Source organism: Eumetopias jubatus, unplaced genomic scaffold, assembly GCF_037043125.1.
Source record: "Eumetopias jubatus isolate StellerSeaLion01/CBP00866 unplaced genomic scaffold, mEumJub1_p1.0 scaffold_16, whole genome shotgun sequence".
In the NCBI taxonomy this organism is placed as follows: Eukaryota; Metazoa; Chordata; class Mammalia; order Carnivora; family Otariidae; genus Eumetopias; species Eumetopias jubatus.
This window is the reverse complement of record NW_028274822.1, coordinates 24,751,245-24,774,425: the sequence shown is the minus strand read 5'-3', so window position 1 is coordinate 24,774,425 and position 23,181 is coordinate 24,751,245. Positions and strand designations below refer to the sequence as shown.

General features: G+C 49.0%; 1 protein-coding gene across 2 annotated transcripts in view; it reads right to left on the bottom strand.

Moving 5' to 3' along the window:
• MYO5B (myosin VB) overlaps positions 1–23,181 on the bottom strand; it is a 356,309-nt gene that overhangs the window by 39,809 nt on the left and 293,319 nt on the right. For both annotated transcript variants that reach the window (XM_028098354.2, XM_088019706.1), the window contains exons 22-24: positions 16,105–16,338; positions 2,386–2,470; positions 845–993 (exon numbers count right to left, since the gene is read on the bottom strand). In XM_028098354.2, the coding sequence (XP_027954155.2) occupies positions 845–993; positions 2,386–2,470; positions 16,105–16,338 (468 nt within the window). The remainder of the gene's footprint in view (positions 1–844; positions 994–2,385; positions 2,471–16,104; positions 16,339–23,181) is intronic.

Here is a 23,181-nt window from a genome sequence, read left to right as displayed (position 1 = left end):
GGTAGGACCAAACTCCCTGATGAGTCTCGTCCTGAGATCCAAATCCCTAACACTTAGGCCAATTTCTCTGAAAGTCCTGGGGAAGCCACCCGTATTCTCCTGGTCTTGCCCTGAAAGTACAAACACACCATCCTGTCATTGGCCCCCTGGCAAACTGCCGCTAATGGCCTCATACTGCACTTGTGCTCCCCCAATGTTATGAAAATAGTAAGCATATTAGAAACAGAGGTTACCATTTATACTGTTCATTTAAAAATACTTTTTTTTCCCCTTGCATGAGATTTGGCTTTGAGAGTAAAAACTGATCTTGGTCAGAAAATTTTGTATTTATATATGTTCCTATTTAGCTTCTCTTCCTGGTTTCTATGCAATTAACTTATCAATCTCGTTTGAGGATGCATTTCTGGAGGCAATGTTTATGTGGGGTAAAAAAGAATGACAAATCCTGAAATAGGACATTTCTCTATTGCGTTTCAATCGAAGATTGGGAGAAACGATCAGCCCCTGGGCATCTCTCTGCAGTACCTGCCAGGGACGCAGAGATCAGAACTCCCCGCACACCGTCACTGTTTCAACTCAGGAATTTTCCCAGAACAGGGAACAAGACAGACAGCATACACCTGGGTGGGATTTTTCCTTAGGCTCCTGAGATCTTTGTGAGACCCCAAAAGCTGGAAAAGGAGCCATCCCTGGGAAGGACCGCCAGGCCCCGTTACTTCTGTGAGAACCTTCGGCAGGTGCAGCATAGCGGGCGGCAGCGCGGGGCCCCGAGCTGTGCAGGAGTGGTGGCGGAAAGCCAGATGTGGGGCCGGCGTGGGGACAGGGGCAGGACTGCCCTCCTTGCCTTGATGATGGTCAGCTCATCCCGAAGGTTGTCGTATCTCTGCTCCAGCCGCGAATATTCCTTCACGAGGTTCTGGTAGCGGGAGCGCTCTTCCTCCAGCTCTTTCTTCATCTCAAGATTTTCCTTGATGGAGTTTTGGGCAAATTCATCTGGAAAGCAAGCAGACTAAGCTGCAGTTTTGCTTTCTGAATGGATTCCCCTCACATGTATTGATTGCCTCATGTTTTCTGATTAATCTTTTATCTTTTTAAAGATTTTATTTTATTTGACAGAAAGAGACACAGCGAGAGAGGGAACACAAGCAGGTAGAGTGGGAGAGGGAGAAGCAGGCTTCCTGCAGAGCAGGGAGCCCGACATGGGGCTTGATCCCAGAACCCTGGGATCATGACCTGAGCCCAGGGCAGATGCCCAATGACTGAGCCACCCAGGCGCCCCTGATTAATCTCTTCTTAAAAGGTTGTCCATGACGAGCTCCTTCCACGGATCCCGGATGCGTTTATCCAGCAACCTCACCCACTGCAGAGCGAAGGGCAGCTGGTTATGGTGGAGTCAGTCTTCAGAGAAGGGGGAGAGGCCACCCTTTTGGGAAAGCGCGGGAGAAGCAGACAGCCTACGGGACATTCCCTCACTTAATGCACCAACTTCTCTCCCGTGACGACTGTCACGGCAGCTGCTAGCAACGTCCCTGGAAGAACCCAGGCTTTGTTCCCCACTTTTGTCCCCATTCCTGATCTTCCGTGTTCTTGAAGTGTAGGGAGATTGAAGGATGGAAGGCAAACAGATCACATGGATGGGCTTTCCCCCACAACCAAAACTTATTATTTATACCAGTAGAAAGAAATCATTTTTAAAGGGAAATTAAAAAGTCTAAGAAATTGAAATTGAATCTCGTTGAAAATGAGATTTCATGCTGGGCAGGACTGTGCCCTCGGGTGGTTCAGGTAGGGGAGAGACCTAAGGATGGGAGAAGGTGAGTGACTTGCTTAATGGATCCACTGAGCCAGGCAAGGACTGGGGTCTGTGGACACCCACTGCTTCTCCTTGGCCAGACAGCACATGGCGGTTGATGGTGGTGCAAGACTGGCTGGGATCTGGCCCGATTTGTCCTCCAGCAAACATTAACAGAAGAAATCACAACATGTATTATGGATGCTAAAGTTTAAAATCAGCAGGAATGACAGCTCCTAGGTGCTCATTACGTGTCAAGCACCATGCTAAGTGCTTCATACTTCTGAGGCCTGTACTTTTATGTCCATTTTGCAGATGAAGAAACTGAGGACTATAATCGTTCTTTGAGTGCTGGTTCCCTGGGCTCCAAATCCCACGCACTACTTTGTCCATCACGTGCATGTCTCACTGCATTCAACTCTTAAAACCAAGAGTCACAGCAGCGTCATAAAGACCGCCCTTCTTCTATGTGTATTAAGGCCCTTTCTCCAGTGCACCATCTTGACCGTGTTCTTGCTAGGAGTCTTTGGGGGAAAATCAGTGTGGAAAAGAAATTGAACTCCAAAATGAAAAATCAAGAACTTTGCACTTACCTTTCGCTTGGCACAGGATTTGGTTGTTAAGCTGTTCTTTCTCATCTTTTAAGAGGGCATTTTCTTGCTCCAGGACTGCAACTTGCTGAAAGAGAGAGCAACAGGAGAAAATGTTTGCCCTGTGCAACTCCTTTGCAGGGCAAAGGAAAGGCTCCTTTTGTAGGGTTTGAGGTTCAGCTGGTTATGTTTAAATGCTCTTAAGAAAATCAAGTTCGTCAATAAAAATGGCCAATAGACACATGAAAAAATGCTCCATATCACTTGTCATCAGGGAAATACAAATCAAAATCACGATGAAAAACCACCTTACACCAGTCAGAATGGTTAAAATTAACAAGGCAGGAAACAACAACTGTTGGTGGGGATGCGGAGTAAGGGGAACCCTCCTACACTGTTGGTGGGAATGCAAGCTGGTGCAACCACTCTGGAAAACAGTATGGAGGTTCCTCAAACAGTTGAAAATAGAGCTACCCTACGACCCAGCAATTGCACTACTGGGGATTTACCCCAAAGATACAGATGTAGTGAAATGAAGGGACACCTGCACCCCAATGTTCATAGCAGCAGTGTCCACAATAGCCAAACTGTGGAAGGAGCCGAGATGCCCTTCAACAGGTGAATGGATAAAGATGTGGTTCATATATACACGGGAATATTACTCAGCCATCAGAAAGAATGAATACCTACCATTTACATAGACATAGATGGAACTGGAGGGTATTATGCTAAATGAAATAAGTCAATCAGAGAAACACAATTATCATAAGGTTTCACTCGTATGTGGAATATAGGAATAGTGCAGAGGATCATAGGGGAAGAGAGGGGAAACTGAATGGGAAGAAATCAGGGAGGGAGACAAATCATGAGAGACTCTTGACTGGGAAACTGAGGGTTGGGGAAGGGGAGAGGGGTGGGGGCATGGGGTAACTGGGTGATGGGAATTAAGGAGGGCACGTGATGTGATGAGCACTGGGTGTTATACGCAACGGATGAATCAATGAATACTACATCTGAAAGTAATGATGTACTATATGTTGCCTAACGGAATTTAAATAAAAAAGGAAAAAAGAAAATCAAGTCAGCCAAAACTGCTTTCGTTTCAAGGGGAAAAATTGTTACACTGAAAGAAAAATCCCATTAAAACAAGACAGATGAGCTCACCACTCTTTATGGTCTTCCAGGGCCCACAAAAACCTCATGAAAAGTCAGCATGACACTCACATGCCATGCGCAGGAACTGATAACAATGACAGGCTTTCACCTCTTGTGTTTGGCTGCTTGTCTCGGTAAATTTTGAGCTCTCGAACCTGAGTGTCAGGAAAGCCCAGAGCTCACAATGAAGAATTCTCTCTGGTCTTCAACCCACTTGCCCTTGCCTGTCTCCCTGGACCAGCACAGCTCGGGTGCTGCAGAAGGAAAGGGAGCTCTAGTGTTTAGCTTCTGACGAGACCCCCAAACGAAGCATGAAGTGAATAGTACTGGAAATGGCACAAAAAGAAAACAGTGATTAAAGAAAAATTCTGGTCTGCTCAGAGAAAGAAGAATTAAAACCACATGTGGCAAGCTTTTTCAAAACTGAAAATCTTTGGTTATTCAAGATTGGGGCAAATATTTGTATAGATTTAAACATATAAGAATTCAGACATGTTCTAAGAGAATGAGAAGTTATTAGCTGTTATCAAGGAGGATGAGAGAGAGCTCTATTTCTCCTGTAACATGAGAGCTCGCGTGCAATGGAACCACCTCTGCATTCTCTCTCTGGACCCCCTGGAGACTCCTTTTGTAGAAGGCCACCGAGCCGTTTTCCCTACCAGTGCTGCATCCCTGCCTTCATGACAGAGGTAAGGAAGCGAGCACTGCAGACACTGGACGGGAAAAGGAGGAACACGTGCCCAAGGGCCCTTAATTCAGGCATCCGGACTTGAGTCCCACTTCCCCGGAGGTTCTCTGAACGACTGCCAAGGCAGCACGGAAAGAACCCCTGCGATCACGCCACTATCATAGCACAGCAAACAGCTCTAGCTCTAGAAACCGCAGGTGCCCCTCGGTGACATGGACCCGGACCTCACGGGGCTGCTCTCAGGATTCAGTGAGGTGATGTATACGGGGTAAGAGCGGCAGGCACAGCATGGAGTGCTGACGAATATTTGTAGACGGTTCTACAACAGTACCTTCACTAGGCACTAAGTGGAAACAGAGACTTTAAAATCATTCCACCACTTAGGGCGCCTGGGTGGCTCAGTCGGTTGGGCGACTGCCTTCGGCTTGGGTCATGATCCCAGTGTCCTGGGATCGAGTCCCACATCGGGCTCCCTGCTCAGCGGGGAGTCTGTTTCTCCCTCTGACCCTCTCCCCTCTCATGCTGTTTCTCTCTCTCGCTCTCAAGTAAATAAATAAATAAAATCTTTAAAAAAAATCAATCATTCCACCACTTAGCAAAAATTTGAAGGAAAAATTAATATCTATTCTGCACCGGTTATTTCATACAACAGTAGAGGAGGGAACATTTTTCAGTTTTTTTTTTTTTTAAGGATTTTTTAATTTATTATTTTGAGAGAGAGCATGTGAGCAAGAGCACGAGCAGGAGCAAGAGTCAGAGGCAGAGGGAGAAGCAGACTCCCCGGGGAGCAGGGAGCCCCTTGCGGGACTCGATCCCAGGACTCCGGGATCATGACCCGAGCTAAAGGCAGATGCCCAAAGACTGAGCCACCCAGGTGCCCCTTTTCAGTTCGTTCTGTGAGGCTAGTAACATCTCGATACCAGAACCAGACAAAGGTATCACAGGAAAGCCACAGACCATTATCTCTTATGAGTACAGATGCAAAAAACCCTTAACAAAATGCTACCAAATGTTCATGATAAAAACACTCAACAAGCTAGGAATAGACAGGGCCTTCTTCAGCCTGATAAAGGGCATCCATAAAAACCCACAACATCAGACTTTATGGTGAAATACAGAATGCCTTTTGCATCCATGGTCAGGACAAACACAAGGATATCTGCTCTCACCCAAACTATTCAACGTTGCACTGGAGATTCTAGACAGGGCAACTGCAGAAGAAAACAATTCAATGAGGAAAGAATAGTCTTTTCAACAAATGGCTGGGACAACTGGATTTCCACATACAAAATAAAATTGGACTCCTACCTCATACTACGAAAATAAGCTGAAAAGGTATCAAAGACCTAAATGTAAGACTTAGAAGAAAATCTCTGTGACCTTGGATTAGTCAATGGTTTCTTAATACAACACCAAAAGCACAAGCAACCAAAGAAAAAACATTTAAATTGGACTTCATCTAAATTAAGAACTTTTTGGCTTCAAAGGATACTATCAAAGGCAAAGGACAACTCACAGTGTTAGAGTAAATATTTGCAAATTATTTATCTGATATGGGACTTGGACCCTGAATATAGAGTATTTACAACTCAACAGAGAAAAAGAAATCCAGTCAAAAAAGGGGAAAAAAAACTGAACAGATACTTCTTCATATGGCCAATAAGCACAGGACAAAATGTTCAACATCACTAGGGGAAAGCAAACCAAGACCTCACATATACTATGATGGTTATGATACAAAAAAATAATTACAAATGTTGGAGAGGACGTGGAGAAACCAGAATTCTCATATCCTGTTGATGGAACATAAACCAGTGCAGCATCTTTGGAAGTTCCTCGTAAGTTGCATTTTAACCCTGGTAAGACCAACAATTCCATTCCTAGGTTTCCAAGAGAAAAGAAAACCTATGTCTACATAAGAACTTGTATACAGATGGTTGCAGGAGTATTCAAAAGGGCCAAAAAGTGGAAACAATCCAAAAGTCCATCAATGAACTGATGAACAAAATACAGCATATCCATATGATGAAATACTATTTAGCAATAAAAAGCAATAAAGTACTGATCCAGGCTACAATATGGATAAATCTTGAAAACATGATGCTAAGTGAAAAAGGTCAGTCAGAAAGTCACGTATGGTATGATTCCATTTATATGAAATGTACAGAATAGGCAGATCTATAGAGACAGGAAGTAGATTAGTGGTTGCCTAAGGATGGGATGGGGAATGGGGTGTGACTGTTAATGGATAGTTTTTTTTGGAGGGGTGATAAAAATATTCTAAAATTAGACTCTGCGATAGTTGTAAAACTACTTTAAAAAAACCAATTGTACACTTTAAATGGGTAAACTATGGTATGTGAATTATATTCAATAAAGCTGCTAAAAAAATCATTCCACAAATAAACCAATTCCCTGAGCACAGTGCCCTGTGCTCAATGTGATGAGAGATAAAAAGAGGAGTATGAGACAGGCTCTAAGTGAATGAACTTCTCCACAGATAGCTCCAAGACTGGTGAGTGACGCAGTGAATGACTGCATTCCCTGGTTCAAGTCCTCACTTCTGGCCATGTTTGGTACATGTCATGATCTGATGGCGGTGGTTGGGTGGGGGGGGGGCGGGGGAGGACTCCTCCCAGCCTGTGTAGAAAGAGCCTCAAAGAGGATATCCTTGGTACACCACCATGTTCACCTGAGACTGAGGGTGAGCTGAGACTAGAGGGTGACCTCCGGGGACCACTGCCTAGGAGATAGGTCCCTGATGGACCCACCGGCACTACCAACAAATACCTTTCAGACTCTGTCAGAGCCCTTTGGTAGAAAAAGCAAGAACAGAGGCCCAAGGGATGCTGGCTAAAGGACAGAAACCTTCCTGACTTCTGAATTTCAACTATTTATGAGTAAATGCTACCCTCCCTTCCCCCCTAGCTTTAAAGTTCAGCTTAAGGCGCTGGGGGGTGACGTAAGAGGACAGCCGCCCCTCCCCCGCAAAGCTCAGCATCATGTCGGAAGGGTCAGGAGAGAATTTCAACAAGGCTGGAGTCCAGGAATGAGGTCACCTGTCCTCCCCCACTCTGTAGGGGCTCAGAAGGCAGTGAGTGACTCTCACAGGTGCGCCCGCTACTCTGGTGGACTGACGGATGGGCAGATGGCTTGCTCTCTATGGTTGCACAGGGAGAACCGCTGATACACAGTATCTCCGGAGGCTTACAAAAAGCTCCAAGTACTTAATTCGTCAACAGTCTCTTTACACAATCCAATGTCTTCCAATTTCAGAGTTTTCAACGTCCTTCAAAATGTGGCTCAAAACTATATTCCAGGAAACCATCCCTTCTCTGCTACACGGTATTGCTGCTTTTTCATTCTTTCAGTTCAGATGGACTAGGTTTCTATCACAAGTCCTCCTGCGGATGTAGTGCTGAGAGTTCCAGGAATGAGGCTCTGACCAGCGTGGGTCATCCTGACACCGCCAGGCAGAGTCTAAGCCCTTTCATGGAGAGCCAGGTGAACGGGCGTGTTCTGCCTCCCCACAGGATTTCAAACAAGAAAAGGCTGGTAAAAAGATTTATGCACCTAACTAATCGCCACACACTGTTCTTCATCCACAAGTTACTGCCCATCATGATGAACACAACTGATGTGTGTCCGCAGAGACTGCAACCTGCTTTGGTGGGGAGGGCTAGGGACAGAAGTAGCAGCCCCGAGCGATGCCCTTCATCACGGGCTGCCACTCACCCATGAGATACTTCCTGACATGATTCCCCGTGCCAGGAGCTGGAGAGGCAAAGTAAGCGACTATCCGGGCAGCCGCTTTCTGAGCATGCTCCCCCTCAACAGGAGCAAGGGACAGGTGGGCAGCAGATTTCTGTCCAGCAGGGTTTCTAAGCCTCAGCACTACGGACACGTTGGGCTAGGTAATTCTTTGTTGTTGGCAGGGGTGCTGTCCTCTCAGACCTTCGGCGGCATCTGGGCCACCACCCACTGGATTCCAGTAACTCTGCGGCGCCCCCTGTCCCCTACCCAGCTGTGACCGCTGAAATGTCTCCGGACATGGCCAAAGGTTCCTTGTGGGCAACACGGCCTCTTGCCGAGAACCACTCTATGAGGGGAATTAGTATGAACAGAGGCACCAAGGAACAGAGGGAGGCCCCAGGAGGTTTCCCAGGAGAAGTGGGTTGTCTCAGACCCGTGGGATTTGCAGGCAGCCGAGGGAGCTCTAGGTGGAAAGAGGATGTGGTGCAGATGGATGGTAGCCATGGTTGGGGAACGGAACAGCGCTGCTGTGGTAATGCGTGGCTCAGACAGAGGGGGCTGAGAAAGGACGAGGCTGGGTGGGAAGAAGTGAGAATCGGAGAACGGCTTCACTCCCTTTGTCTTCAGGATAAACTCAACTCTTCCACACACCTCCCTAAAATAGGCTAAGCAAGGCCCAGCTTCTCCCGACTCTTTGCTTCTGCCTCGGTGTGTCCCTCTTCCCCCCGCCGAGCTCTCTTCCCTAGCCCTCCTGGGAGGGGAGGGGGGAATTTCTCCTCCTTGTCTAGCTCTGGACCATGATTCATTTTTCCAGGAAGGCCTCCTATCCTGCAGGTGTGGGGCGAGCCCCCGAGCTCCATGCTCAGCTTATAGGGCCTGCTTGTCCCTCCAGAGACACAGTCAGACTGCTCTGCGTCCTCACCCACCTACTCAGCCTGGGCCCACGGACCACTGCCAGGCTGTCACGTCATCACGGGACACGTCATGCCCAAGGTGACCGAGCCCGCGAGGAGCCCTGCACAACCAGTTAAGGGGCCTGTGCTTTCCTCCATTGAAAAAAAGGGTTCCTTTTTTTTTTTTCCCCAAATGAATGGGTTTATGGTCGATTAAAACATCTAGAACACAGGAGTTGCTTAATCAAATGATTCAAGAGAAACACATAATGTGGGGGAAAAAATACTCTTCAAGTGCATCTAATTTCCTATTATTGAAAACAGTTCACCCAATGAGCATGTTTAAGTTAGCTTAGCAAATCATTGAAATAGCTTTCCCGTTCCTCAAAGCACATGCTGAAAATAGCTGACAAAAGCAAGCACGAGGTGTGTGGCTCTACAAAAGAAAGCCTTGATGGGGCCTCACATGAAGCTCAACTTGGTGCCACGTCTGGAGGGCAGGACTCCGGTCACCCTCAGCCAAGAACAAGGTACAGGGCTGTCACCTGAGTTACCTGGCTGTGAGTCACTGTGTCAGGTCACCAGCCTGCTTCCCCAGACCCACTCTCTGAAGATACAGATGGCTCCCTGCGAAGGCGTCCCAGCTCACTCACCGTCCTCACCGCCCCCCCCTCGGGGCATCTACAGTCATCATCCTTCTGCAACGGAACGCAGAAGTCAGGCACGGCGTGCCTGCCACCACCACTAGGCTGGACCCCAAACCTCCATTCCCAGGAATGTAGTCTAAGATCATGTAACTTTATTGCAACCACTTATGATCAGGGGAGACTAGTGTGAGCAAGCCACAGTCAACAGCGTGTACCCACTGACGGGTTCTACGGCGCCTGAGCCTCCTTTCTTCCCTCTGTCTCCCTCCACGGCTTTGATTCATGAAGGCAGGCCTCTGAGAACCTCAGCTTTGTTATTCTGAGCCAGACATCAAAGTGACAGGGGGAGCTTTGTTTTCTTCTTTGCCTGCACAACTCTGAAGGTAGGCCCACGCTCCTGCTCTTCAGTCCCACACTCCGCTCCACACCCCAGGAGGGCAGAGAGACTGCTTCCCCATCACATGTGCCCAGGTACTGGCCACCCCTCCGTCTTTCCAGCCAGCTAGCACATGGGGAGATTGCTGGCAGGCACAACGGGTGACAAACTCCTGCAGCTAAATGTCCTCCCTTCTGTGAACGTTCAGGAGTGCAGGCTAGAGGAAGAGACACTTAACACAGAACCAGGCAGGTGTGTTCCCTTCAGCATGATAAATAATACCTTTGCTAGGGTTTGGGGCTCAAACATCATTCAGCAGCTCCATTTTCTCTTGGGCTGGGTGGGGGGCAGAGGGTCTTTTAATTCCTACAGGCAATATTACCGGGACGGTTTCTTCTACAAGGTTACTTGGGACAGATCATCAGAACCAACGATGGGGCTAAATCCTATCACTATGAGGCTAATTTAGTCCCTGCTATGTTAAAATGAAACAAATACCCCAGCTTCATGCTCAAGAACTGCCTTTACTGGGGTGCCTGGGTGGCTCAGTTGGTTAAAGGTTTGCCTTCCACTCAGGTCATGATCTCAGGGTCCTGGGAAAGAGCCCCATGTCTGCTTCGCCCTCTCCCTCTGTGACCTTTCTTGCTCTGGATCAAAAAAAAATTTAAAAAATCTTAAAAAAAAACACTGCTTTTACTAGTTAATCTTTAGGGATATGAATGTAGCTGTGGGCTTTTGGTTTTGTCTTTTTTCATGTTGGGCATTTAAACTGTAAAAAGGGCCAAGTGCAAGGTTTCTAGTAGAAAACCATGGGATGAATTGATTATAGACAATGCCTATCAGAAAGGCTCTTCTGCCCACCATTGTGTCCTGAGTCCTCTGTCCTCAATGCTGTGCACGAACCATCTAGTAGAAAGTTATAGGCATGGCCCTTGGCAGGGACAACACTTTTAGTTCTGCAAAATCCTGGTCCATTCTGAGAGTAAGGCAAATAGAAAGCACGTTCTAAGTGGAAAGTTATTTAGTCAAAGGGGAAGGGACCTGAGCAGAGAAAAGAACGGACCACACACACAGGACAGGGCAGAAATAAAATTGGCACTCCCCTGGGCCACATGGCTGTATCAGGCATGAATACAGTGAGGGGAACAAAGGCAAGGGGAGGATGCTGTCACTGTTAGAAGGAAGTGGCTGCGTCACCATTCACGGAGCAGCCCCACGGAGTTCATGGCAGAGTCCAGACCCCTGGCTGCCTCATGGGTGCCCTTCCTGTCATTCAGCCTCCACTGTGCTAAGACATGGGGCTGAGAATGAGGATGGGGTCCACGTAGGTTCAGGTAGAACCTGACCTCCACAAAGTTACAGGCTAGTTGAGGGAATGATAAATGAACATCTATTGAGCTACTGTTATGTCTCGAGCACAGTTATAAATTGACTTACTACCTTTGAGGTAGGAACCATCAGTGTTTGCTTTTAGGAAAACTAAGGCACAGGAAAGTTAGAGACCTTGCCAAAGGCCAGCCAGGGTGGCGTATAGCAGGCCTTTGCCCTGAGTAGTCTGGGTGCAAGCAGGCCCAGCTGTTTACTATGCTACCATGTGTCTTGACCGTTCAGAAGGCTGACGTATGAAGAATGGCGATGTCAACAGCCTATAGCAGGCCTCAGACGACTGGTTCCCACAGCAAGCGTGACAGGACGATGCTCAGGGTGGGAGAGAACTGGTGTGCGCTACAGGGCCTAGTGCCTAAGACAGAGCTGTTCCTCTCTCTGGACACTTCATGGCTAATGTTGCCCTCAAGGTCAGAAGGCCCCTCAAGGTCAGAAGGTCCCTCAAGGTCAGAAGGTCCCTCAAGGTCAGAAGGTCCTTCCCAATCTGACCCACTACCTCGCTGGCCTCAACACCCTCCTACCCTTCCTTTTCCTCATTCACTCTGCCTCAGCCCAGTGGCCTCCTTGTTGGTTCTCAAACCTGTCCAGCCTACTCCCACCTCAGGGCCTATGCACCTGCTGCTTACAATTGTTACCCATCCCCTAGAAATGCTCACGGCTCACCCTCACCTCACTCGGGTGTCTTCTCAGAGAGATGTTCTCTGGCCACCATAAGCAAACCCATACCTCTCCCCGCCCCCAGAGGTCCCTCTCTGTCCCCTTCACTCTAGTTTTCTTTATGGCACATGATGGATAATCTGTATTTGATTCCTGTCTGTACATTCTCTCATAACCCCAAATATTTGAGCTCCATAAGAATGAGAAGGACTTTAAAAAAAATTGTTTCCTTTTGCCCCAGTGTGTAGAATGGTCCCTTACACACACAGGCACCCCATAACTATCTGTTTGGTGAATGAGGGGCCTGGACTTCCATGATGTCTTCAACGAGATGATGTTCTTCCACACAGTTGGTGTGGGGTCCTCATTCTAACAACCATCAGCCTCCTTACAAACCACAAACCTTGGAGCTCTGGGAGCACAACTCTGTGTCTCCGTTGGCCAGAGAAGTCTTCTCTGCACCTTTGGAGAAAGACTCAAAACACCCCATTGTGAGAACCCCACTAACCCCCCAAGTCAGATCTCTCCCCTTCTATTTGGAAAAACCCAAAACCTTAACACTGGAACTTCCCAAGGTCACCAACCAGCGGCTGACAGATCAGTGACAGATGACACGATACTGAACACAGCCCTAGCTGCTGAACACCCAGGCCTGGGGGCTGCTCTCCATCCCTCCCAAGTGTCAGGGACCCTTGCTCAGAGCCAGGGTCCACAACCCTGCACTGAGCCAGGCCTTGCTGGCTCTACCAGGCGAGCTTTAGAGCCGATTCTGGATAATGAGTCATGACTGCATGTCAAGGGTGGCCCTGGGGGCCACATCTCTTTCATCATGGACACAGAACAGCTCAACTGTCCCTAAAGCACAGCTGCACATAACGTCAGCACAGGGGTCAGTGATAGCTTTAGAAAATAACCCATCCCACAGGCTAAGAGGAGGGGAGGCCGATGGCCTGGGTGCACCTGCCCCAGGGAGAGGCCCCAAGAGCAGAGACCTTCAGCGGAGAGGGTGTGTGCTGACACGTGGCTTGGGGGGTGGTGGTGGTGCCGCCCCAGGTCTGCAGCCACAGAGGGGAGGGAGGGGAGTTCCTGCCCTCAGGGAGACCCAGCGTCTCCCAGCCCAAAGCAGTGTAGTCCTGTGGCCAGACAATGCATATCATCAGCAGTGGGGAGCCCAAAGCTTTCCAGGCTGCTAGTTCCAATAAAGCATTTGCTGACGGACATATCAAACCCATTAACTAACATCTACCTGCGGTCGGCTCCTCACTGTGCTCTGACTGTCTCATCAATCTTGCTCAGGGCAGAGCAGCCTCTAGACAAGCCTGAGAGGAAACCAACTGTCTGATTATTCAGCATTTGTTAAGATTGGACATGTTAAATCCAATAAGTATTAAACCCTGACCAGGCACAAAAGACGAAGGGGGTGGGGATAAAAGCTAGCCCCTCTCCCCACCCACTCCCTGCAGCCACCGGAATAGAAAGGTTTTAAAGACCCTGGAGAAGGAGGTTATTTTGCTTCCACTTTCTCTCCTCTTGGAGAGAGGTGGACATTGCACCTAATGAATCATCTTATGCCCGTTCCTTCTCCTGCTACTAGCTCTGGGGATTTGCTTACATTCTGGAGTGAGAGAAGGTGCTTTTCTTGTTCTGCCTCTGTGCCTATTGCTCTCCTTCTTGCAGTGTCCTTGAATTGTTTTCTCTTGGCAGTTCCAAGCTCTCATTGTATTTAAGACCTAGCTCAACACACTCCTAGGAAATAGTAATTTTTGTAAGGAGCAGAGGAAAGCGCCCTCCTCTCTGTTATGCCGTGCCCAGGAAGAGTTTCATATTATAAACCCTCAGGCTCCCTTGGATGGAGACAGACATTTTTAGAGAGCTAAGTCCTCAAACCACAGCGCCCAAGGGGAAGCAGGTGAGGAGGCTGGGCGGCCAAGGAGTCGAGGGCTCTCTGGGGGGTGGAGACAGGAGACACCCCGATTTTGTGGATCTGCTGGGTGAATAGACTTCCCACATGCCTCACCTGACTCGGGTGCCCATGCAGGGAACTTGCTTTTCTTTTTCTCCTGGGGTCTCCAATCTCAAAGGTTTCCAGTTCTAATCCTGGCATCTTCTCTGCCTTTGGATTCCACCGCCTTGTTTTTTAATCCCATGGAAAGGTTACTGTCCATCTGTTCCCATGGTCAGTAGACACAAGGGCAGAATTCCACCATTTGTAGGTTATAGGCTTAAAGCTACATTTTAACAGGAGCTTCCTAGTACCACATGCTTTCTCCCAAAGAAAGAAGTCCATGCCAGGCCTCGTGCTGGGTGAGCAGGCAGGTTCGCCTGGGTGACATACTGGGGGCAGAAGCTCCTACATTTCCGGGCTAGGCTGGCTGCCTGCTCGGGGAAGCCCCACGACGCACTGCATTCATCACCCAGTCCACACGTGGACTCCATCTCTGATGCTAACGAAATCCCCGGGCTCAGGCAAAGCAGTGGCTGGTGGTCTGAAGTCCGGCCTGGGACAGGGAAACCATGGAGGCAAGCTCACTGTGAGCCAGCTCAACAGGCTCTGCGGGCTTGCATCTCACAGAGCAGTCTGCGTGCTCCCTAGCTGTGCCTGAGGGCTTGGGCCAGGAGAAGGTAATGGGGCAGAAAAGAGGGAAGCACTACAGAGCAGGGCTGGGGTCTCCTTCCTTCTAGAGCCCTCAAATACCATCTCATGGAGTTGGCCAGTTGCAACATCCAGAAGAAGCCTGAGACATAATCTATACTTACAGAAAAAAAAAACCCCAAAACAGCGGAGGGAACTAAGGCCATTAAGCTTGTACTTGGTAATGGCAGGACAGGGAGAAGCATCTGGCCATTCCAATGTCTACCCCAGAACCCTTTTTGTGGTGGCATTTAGCCTGTTCTTTTTTTTTTTTTTTTAAGACTTTATTTGTTAGAGAGAGAGAGCAAGTGCGTGTGCAGGGAGAGGGGCAAAGGGAGAGAATCTCAAGTGGATGCTGGGCCAAGCATGGGGCTCAATCTCATGACCCTGAGATCATGACCTGAGCCAAAACCAAGAGTTGGACACTCAACTGAGTGAGCTACCCAGGGACCTCCAGTCTGTTCTTTTTAAAAAATATTTGAGAGCGAGCACACATGCATGCATGTGTAGGGGTGGGGGGGGGGAGAGAGAGAGAGAGAGAGAGAGAGAGAGAGAGAGAGAGAGAGAGAATCTTCAAGCAAAGTCCCCATTGAGCACGGAGCCCGATGTGGGGCTTGAACCCATAACCCATGAGATCATGACCTGAGCTGAAAACCAAGAGTTGGATGCTTAACTGAGCCACCCAGGTGATCCCTGCTCTAATTTTTAAACACTGTAACTTATTCCAACATCAGGAACACTGAATCCCTCCCCTATCCTTAGATTTTTCAACCCACTGTGACTCTCCAGTATTGGAGGCACTAAATAAGTGGGCAGGTGCTATTTGCCCTGTGGTCTGTGAGTCACTGCAGAGATGCAGGAGTAAACAGTGGTGTCCTGTGTCCACGGGAGGCTCTCCAGTGGGCATGTGACATTCCCTGCCTTGAACAGTTATCTTGGGAGAGGAGAAGGAAATCTTTGTATCCTGACTTTTCAGATGGGGGAGTAGGGACCAATCTCAGGAAGTTCTACTTTACGGGGTGGAGAGAAAACCTACAGAGCACACCAACCAGAATGGGTGAGTCAGGCCAAAACTATCAACACAAACTTAAGTTAAATTCCCCAAAGTATGAGTACTATGAGCAGGGATGTCTAGAGGTTGTGCGAATCCCTGCAACGTCAAGAAGAAAAGCCACTACCTCTGTACCATGCCTCCTGCTAACGAGAACTCAGGCCACAGAGCTGACTCAGTGGCTAATTCTAGACTATAAGAAATATGCCCAAAGGCACACACGTGTATTCCTTTCAGGAGAAAGCCACTGTGTTCAGCCAATGTGCAAAACTTAATCAACATGTGTTAGGTGAATGGACATGTGTTCGTGTGGGTTCCCCCAAAGCATGAGCACTTTACGTCTAAATGCAGAGAGATGGTCAGTTAATGGGCACAAGCCCCAGTAAAGTCCAGGGCAATTTTAGAGCTAGAAGAAGAAACTGCCCCGAAGGGGTGCTCTGTGAGCCAGCTCACCGCCAAGCCACTCCCTCTGGCCTCGACATACCTTTTTCAGCTCGTCCTTCTCCTTGGTGTGGGCATCCTCCAGGATCTTGCGCTCCGAGTGGGCCCTGTGCAGCTCAGCCCGCAGGCTCTCGACCTCCTCCTGCAGCCTCAGGCTGCTGTCCCCACCGTGGTCCTGCTGGTAGTGGGCCAGCTCCTTCTTCAGCTTCTCTACCTCCACGGCATGTGTGGAGGTGACTGCCATCAGCTGCTCCGACAGCGTCTTGAACTCTTTGTTCTGTGAGAGCACCGACAGAGGGGGAGAGGGGGGAGAGGGGAGAAACGGCGGGGCGCAAAGTTATGGGGGCAGGCAAAAGACACGAAGGCAATTAAAAAAGGAACTTCCAAGGTGGAATTAGATTTCATAATTACGGCATGCTTGAGTACTCTGCTGGCATTTCCCCACCCCACCCCCGCCGGCAGAACTCTGTTGTGAGCCTGGGGGCAAGAGAGGGAAAGAATGAACAGAAGGGACGTTCAAGCCGCGTTTATGAGCCGCGGCAGAGCCAGAAGCCGGTTGACAGTGGTCTTCTGTGTGGGGCTGGACAGACCTTACAGCCCATTCTAAGTTGTGGGAACAATGTAGCTGGCTTCCCGGATCTGCAACCTTGGCTTTTCAGGTTTTCTTGGTCTTTCACACAGAGCCCTCCTGCCCTTGGACTCACTGGCACCAAAAAGCTGCAACCTAATCGCTAGCTCTGAGACAAAGGACCCCTTTAGCATCCCCTCTTCCAAGGAGGCCCTCTGCGGGGCCTAGGGATCCCTCTCACCACCTGTCAGCTCACCCTGGAAGACTCTGACGCCACGCACAGATGCCCCGGCAGATTCTGTCCACCCTGTGCCCCTGCGGACTGGGCACCCAAACCAACAACAGGCCAGCAAGCAGCCTCCCCTCCCAGCCATGTGCCTGGTGCAGCTACAGAAGGGGCCCAGGCACAGCACCCCAGATGGGCTCACACAGAGGGAGCGCGGAGGACCCAGGACCAATGTCAACGTGGGCAAAAACCGGTGCTTCAGGTGGTGAGAGGAGCAGCTGAAAGTGGCCAGTGGACAAAGGGAAGAAGGGGTTCTCCAAGTAAGCAACCGATAGTCATTCATTTTTCTTCAATGCTGTTCTCTGTGGGAGCTCCAAGTAGACCAGAGCTGGTGGCTAACATACCAGTAAGCCAGGGCATCAGAAATCAATGACTAATTCACATCAGAAAGGAAGCTTCACAGAAAGCTGTGCAGAGTAGCAGAACAGCTGTTGGACCCCACAGGAGGCCATGCATGCTGTGGGACCTCCAGCCTGGGACCTGCTGTGGGTGCCTAAGCAGAACACATCCTGCTTTGATACTGCCAAGAGAGATCCTCCTGCAGTCCAGGGACACCTTCCGGTCACAACCTGACATGCCCCTAGGTCTGGTCTGGCAGTCAGCCTTGCTGGAAGTAATCACAAGAAATCCAGTTAGGGGTCATCTGTTTAGAAAACTCAATCCTGTCTGTACCTCCCACGTCAACTCTGGTCTGGGTCCCCCACCTCGGAGGCTGAACGGTCCCTGCCCTAGGGGAGTGGGTTCAGGGAGGAGTAGATGAGATGTGTCAACTTTCCTCCACTCGGGGCTAGAAGTGAGGTTCAGCTCAACTGTCATCTCCAGGTGGCACAGCTGGGTCAGATCACCGTGAGAGTGGAGCAGAGGACTGAGCTGGGGGGTTTCTAGCTAGAGCTAGTGTGGGGTGTGGAAGGAGGCACGAAATGTGGTGGGCAGCCAGGGGCACAGGCACAGTCTGCTCCTCTGGAAAAATCTCAGGGAGAACTGTTCTGCAGATCGGCAGATGACGGCATCCTTCTATGGACACAGATAACACTCTAGGACCCTGATGCAAAGAAAACTGTCCTCTGGGAGGCCAGCTCTTTGTGGCTCCTGACACCCAGGTGGACATGGGACTCAGGATGCCACGGAGTTAAGAGGGGCTGGAGGTGGACAGACCTGTGTTCCTATGCCGGCTCTATCCTTGATCAGTTGCGTCTGTCTGATCAGGTCCTTCCACCTCTCTGCGCCCCTGTTTCCTTGTGTGTGAAAGGGGGACCGATAGTAAGTCCTTCCTCAGGGTTTTTATCAGATGCAGGGAGATCCAGTGGTTTGCTGGTGCCTGGCACACAGTAAGTGCCCAATAAACAGGAGCTGTCTCCTTCGCTCAGTTCTGCAGGGAGTCCCGGGGAGAGATGCTCTGAACGCTCTGCTGGTCCCCGGAGGTGGTGGGGAGACTCCTAACAGCAGCACCTGGGCAGCTCATTTCATCATCAGCATCCAAAAATAATCACTGGGGACTCACTGCAGCTGCATGTTTCATGTTCTGGAGGTATGATTTCAGAGAGGAAGACCCCAGAGGAGCCCAGCAGTTTCCCAGCTTATCCTCATGCCATGATGTCCCCATCAGATGCCCACAACTGTGCAGCTAAGCCTGACATGGGGGCACTTGCTCCCTCATAGATCCCAGAAACCCTCCCTGCAATGGCAGGCTGAGCTCCTCAGTGCTGCCTTGTCAGTGTGACCAGGAGACCTGGCCAGCTCTGTCCTGCACCAGTGAGGGCCTTTTCCTAATATCAGGGCGTGGGGATTTCCAGATAGACCCCCTATTCTCCTTGGACTCCTCAAACATCCCAAGGAGATGCTCACTCTGCCCCTACCACTAAAGGGAACAGATCTGTCCTCAATTGCCAACAAGAAACCTGTCTGGGGAGGTAAGTTGAGACTCTCTGCTATTTATTACTTTCTCAAAAGCTTATATATTTTTTTCCTCTCAAAAATTTGCCTGGTAACATTTTTTATGTTTGAAATGTTTCCCCCACCTGAAGGATATGGCATTCACCTGTTCCTCTGGTCCATGGTCCCAAGCCCTCTGCTGGCCTCTACAGCACTTTTATATGAACCAGGAAAGGCACCACCTCCAGGAGGATGAGCTCCACAGAGTTGCCTCTCCGGGTGGACACAGGCCAAGGGGTGCACAGCTTAGAACAGAGGACACCTCCTCTTCCTCAGGGCAGCAGTGCTCCAGAGCTCATAGTCAGATGAGCAGAGGATGATCCCCAACCATACTCGTCCCCATTGCCAACTACCCTTGTGCAGTGTACAATGTGCAGAACTGTATGGAAGAGGTTTCCAGTAGTTCCCAATCAATGGTCTACAGACCCCTGAGGAAGGGGGTGAGGAAGTCATTGCAAGACTGTCTGCATCATGAAAAATAACATGTTCCACACATATTACTAGCACTTATTGGGTGCTTACTATGGGGTGGGCACTGTACTACCTAATTCATATATATATTAACTCATTCACTCCTGAAAATCCTATGTAGTGAGACTGATTAATATCCCCATTTAAGGAAAATGAGGCACTGGAGGCCATAAAACTGTAAACTATACTATTTTTCAAATGTATTTGGATGCTCTCATGAATCAAAATAACTAATTTAACATATCTATTGAATGTATACTAAGTATACTGAATCAATCTGATTTAAAAGGCTACTAACTGAATCCACAGACTTCTCTCATATTTTCTTCAGATAAAATATTTAAATACAGCATTGTACTCATAAAGGTCTAATAAACTTGACCTCATTATAAAAGAAATGGTAGATTCAATTGGCCTAGTCACTCTACATGTTGTGCTTGAATAAAGCCAGAATGGTAGAAAGCCAAGTTCACTGGCTACGTCATTTTGACAGAAACATATCACAGCACAGGCCTACATCAGGGACACTGTAAGAAATGGTCCCAGGAACCGTCCTTTTACTGCTGAAAGATATTATGAAGGATGTGGCGTAAGATACTACAGATTATGAAAACCCGCAGGAAGAACTCTCAGCACCAGGGACAGCTCCAACCCTCCTAAACTGTTTTGTTTGCTTGGGAACTTGGTGCCAATTTCCTGTCTTGTCACTTTAGTTGGGTGCAGAAAACCTTAGACATGAATTTTGGTGGTAAGTTACCCTGGATTTATCCTTTAGTTTCCTCCTTTGCTGAATTCTTGGCAGTGGGGATACCTTAAAAAAAAAAAAAAAAAAAGCCTTCCCCAGGTAATCCTCTAGGGCAGCCTGGAGTCAGGAACCACTCACTACTTGAGCCACATCATAGTATCAGTGAATTTTCGAGCTAGAAGTTACTTTAGAAATCTTGGGCCAATCTCCTCGAAAGAACTCAAGGCCCAGTTATAGATTTGGCCGTAATCCCTAGCTGTCAGGTCTGGTTGCAAGTATAACTGAGACAGAACTCAGGCCTCCATCCAGCTGGGACTTTGCCCACTACCCCATGCTGCTCTGACAAATACTTTCAGATGCCTTTGCCTAGCCTCTCCTTCTGCTTAAGAACTTTGTGTGTCAGGAGAGCAGTGACCAGAGTTGTCTCCAAGGCATGACAGAAAGAACAAAAGGACATTCAATTCCAAATGGCTAGCCCCATCTGCCAAGAGACTGCAATCAACAAGCATCTCTGAAGACCTGGTGCCAAGATTATGGTGGTGATTATGCTGATGCCCCCTTGCATACAGAGTGCGAGGGGAATTCCTTGACACTGGATCACACACCCCACTGTAAAAGGCCAACTGGTCCAAGGACGATGTCATCTATATGCGAAGGAACCCAAAAAAAAATGGAGTCTTCCTGGGATTGAGGAATTCTCACATGTCCAAAGAGTCTCCAAATGTGCAGATATCCTATATTTGGTTGAGGTGGCAGCATGTTCTCTGGAACCGGACTGCCAGGTTTCAATCCTAGCCATGCTACTTACTAGTGTGTGGGCTTGGGCAGGCTACTTAACCTCTGTGCCTCAGTTTAAAATGGGAAGATTATCATCTCATCAGGTCTTGGTGAGATTAAATATTTGAGAATGGTGCCTGGCACATAGTGGAGCAATGAGGGGAGAGGTACAAGAAAGCAAGATCTAATCCAGCCCTCCCACCTCTTCTGCTCACCCTCTGCACATAGGGCACCCTGCCCAGGGTAGAGAACACCTGCCACCACTCACAGATGTTTGCCAAGCAGGAAGCTTAAGGCAAAAATCTTTTTAAAAATAGGCCTTTTAAATCTGCTTCTCTTTGATGTTCCAGCACGTGGGTTGTAAAATATCAGATTTATTTTTAACCTCTCGCATTAACTTCAGAAATCAGCAAAGCCAATGCAAGGCCCAATGGCTGTGGGGCTCACGGCAGCATGCAGCGTTGCCAATAAAGCCTACTGTCCCTCCGACTAGACTGTACTCAGAGGGTTAATTGGCAAATTTTGATCATGCAAATATCTTTTGTGGTCCATCATCAACGGCCACAATAACAATAACAACAATACCCAGGTCCTATCTGTACTTGTGTTTTTCAAATGGCCAATCCCTTCTGCTCCTGTCCCTCAGGAAGATGTGCCTCCCTCCCTGAGCAGGCATTGTCATTTACAGGCTGAGCAGGGGCAGGTACCCAGTGTCTCCCAGCCCCGTACTCGAGCTTACCCACTAAGGAACCCAGCAAACAAGACACTCTGTCGAACTCACACAGGCAACAACAACATCCCGGACCACAGCTTCTTGGGAAGCCTGGTCTTTCGCAAGAGTGGAGCAGCAAGGACATTTTACTGCTATCTGTGCAGTGCTTTTGGGCTGCTATCTGGGGCAGGGGGGTTAGGTATAAAATGGTTTATTTATGTTCTTGCCCCTACTGGGGTCACGTGAAGCTTCCAAACTGCCTAGCCTAGAACAGATGCGATACAACGGCGTGACCTCCGGGGCAATGCCTGGTGACTCTAACTCGAATTCTGTCTCCACACTACACAGCCCACTCTGGCATTCTTTGTGTTCTCTCCCTCTCCTTTCCCCTAGGAAGCACATGAAAGCCTCGAGGGCACTACAGAAGCCTGCTCCTCTGGTCATCTTACCAACCCTGCATGAGCAAAGTGACCGTGAGCCTGCTTTCAATGCTGGGAATCCATCTTGGCAAGGACAAGGCCCAGGGAAGGGCTCACAGTTTAGTGATGTTTGGGGTTAAAAAAACCTAGCATCACCCTCCTTATGGCTGTGGGATCAGAGAGACCACGGCTGGAATGCTGGCTTTAGAATTTTCTAATTCTGTGATCTCATCAAGGTACTTGAAGTCCCTGAACCACAATTTCCTCTTCTGTGAAATGACCTCACAAAGCCCCTAGAGGATCGGATGAGAATGAACATAAAATGCCTGTCACAGGCGATGGCACGTAGGGGTGCACAGGAAGTCATTAGGGTGGTGGTGCTGTTGGCCTCGTTGGCATAAGACCGTTCCCTTGTAATGCAGCATCCATGTGGGTGAGAGCCATCCTCTGTTCACCAAGCCTAACAGAACACCAGAAACTGTCAAGCACCAGATAAAGTTGTTCCAAAGAGGAGGATGAAGACCGGCCACGGGAGCCACCAAAGAGTGTATAGGCATCCGGGCCTGTGTGCACATGGGCCTGCTTCATCTTTCCAACCTGGTGGAGGGTGCCAAGCATCCTACGCTTGTTTCGGATTCCCTACAGTGCCCAGCACAATACTCCACAACCGCAGGGACCTGACCCATGACCTGTCACTTCTGTGACTGGTTGAGAAGATGGCCGGGGTAGGAAAAGGAAGCAGCATGAACATAATAGTGATAACCCCTTCCTGAGCTCCCCAGGGCAGACCAGACCCTTTGTGCATGTTCAATCACTTACACTCTTACAGCCCTAGCAGCCCCATTTTATGGATAAGCAAACTGAGGCTCAGAGGGATCAAGTCACTCGACTTTCAAGCAGCAGCAGAGTTCAATTTGAATTGGATTCTTTCAGATTCCAAAGCAAGTGCTCTTCCCACCACACGATGCAACAGAGGCAGAAGAGCAGAGTGGTGAAGAACATGGGTTCTAGAGCCAGACAAGTGGGGCTCAGATTGTGGCCTTGCCACTGTCGCCTGTGTGACTCTCTTTCCCTTCCGGGGATGCTGTGAGGATTAACAGGCTAACAGAGACAAAGCACTAGGATGTCCGCTCTTGTTACCACTCCAGGCTGCCTCCACCAGGGCAAGAAACCATGACTCTGGGCAAGTGTAGTCGCTTCCTCTTGCTGG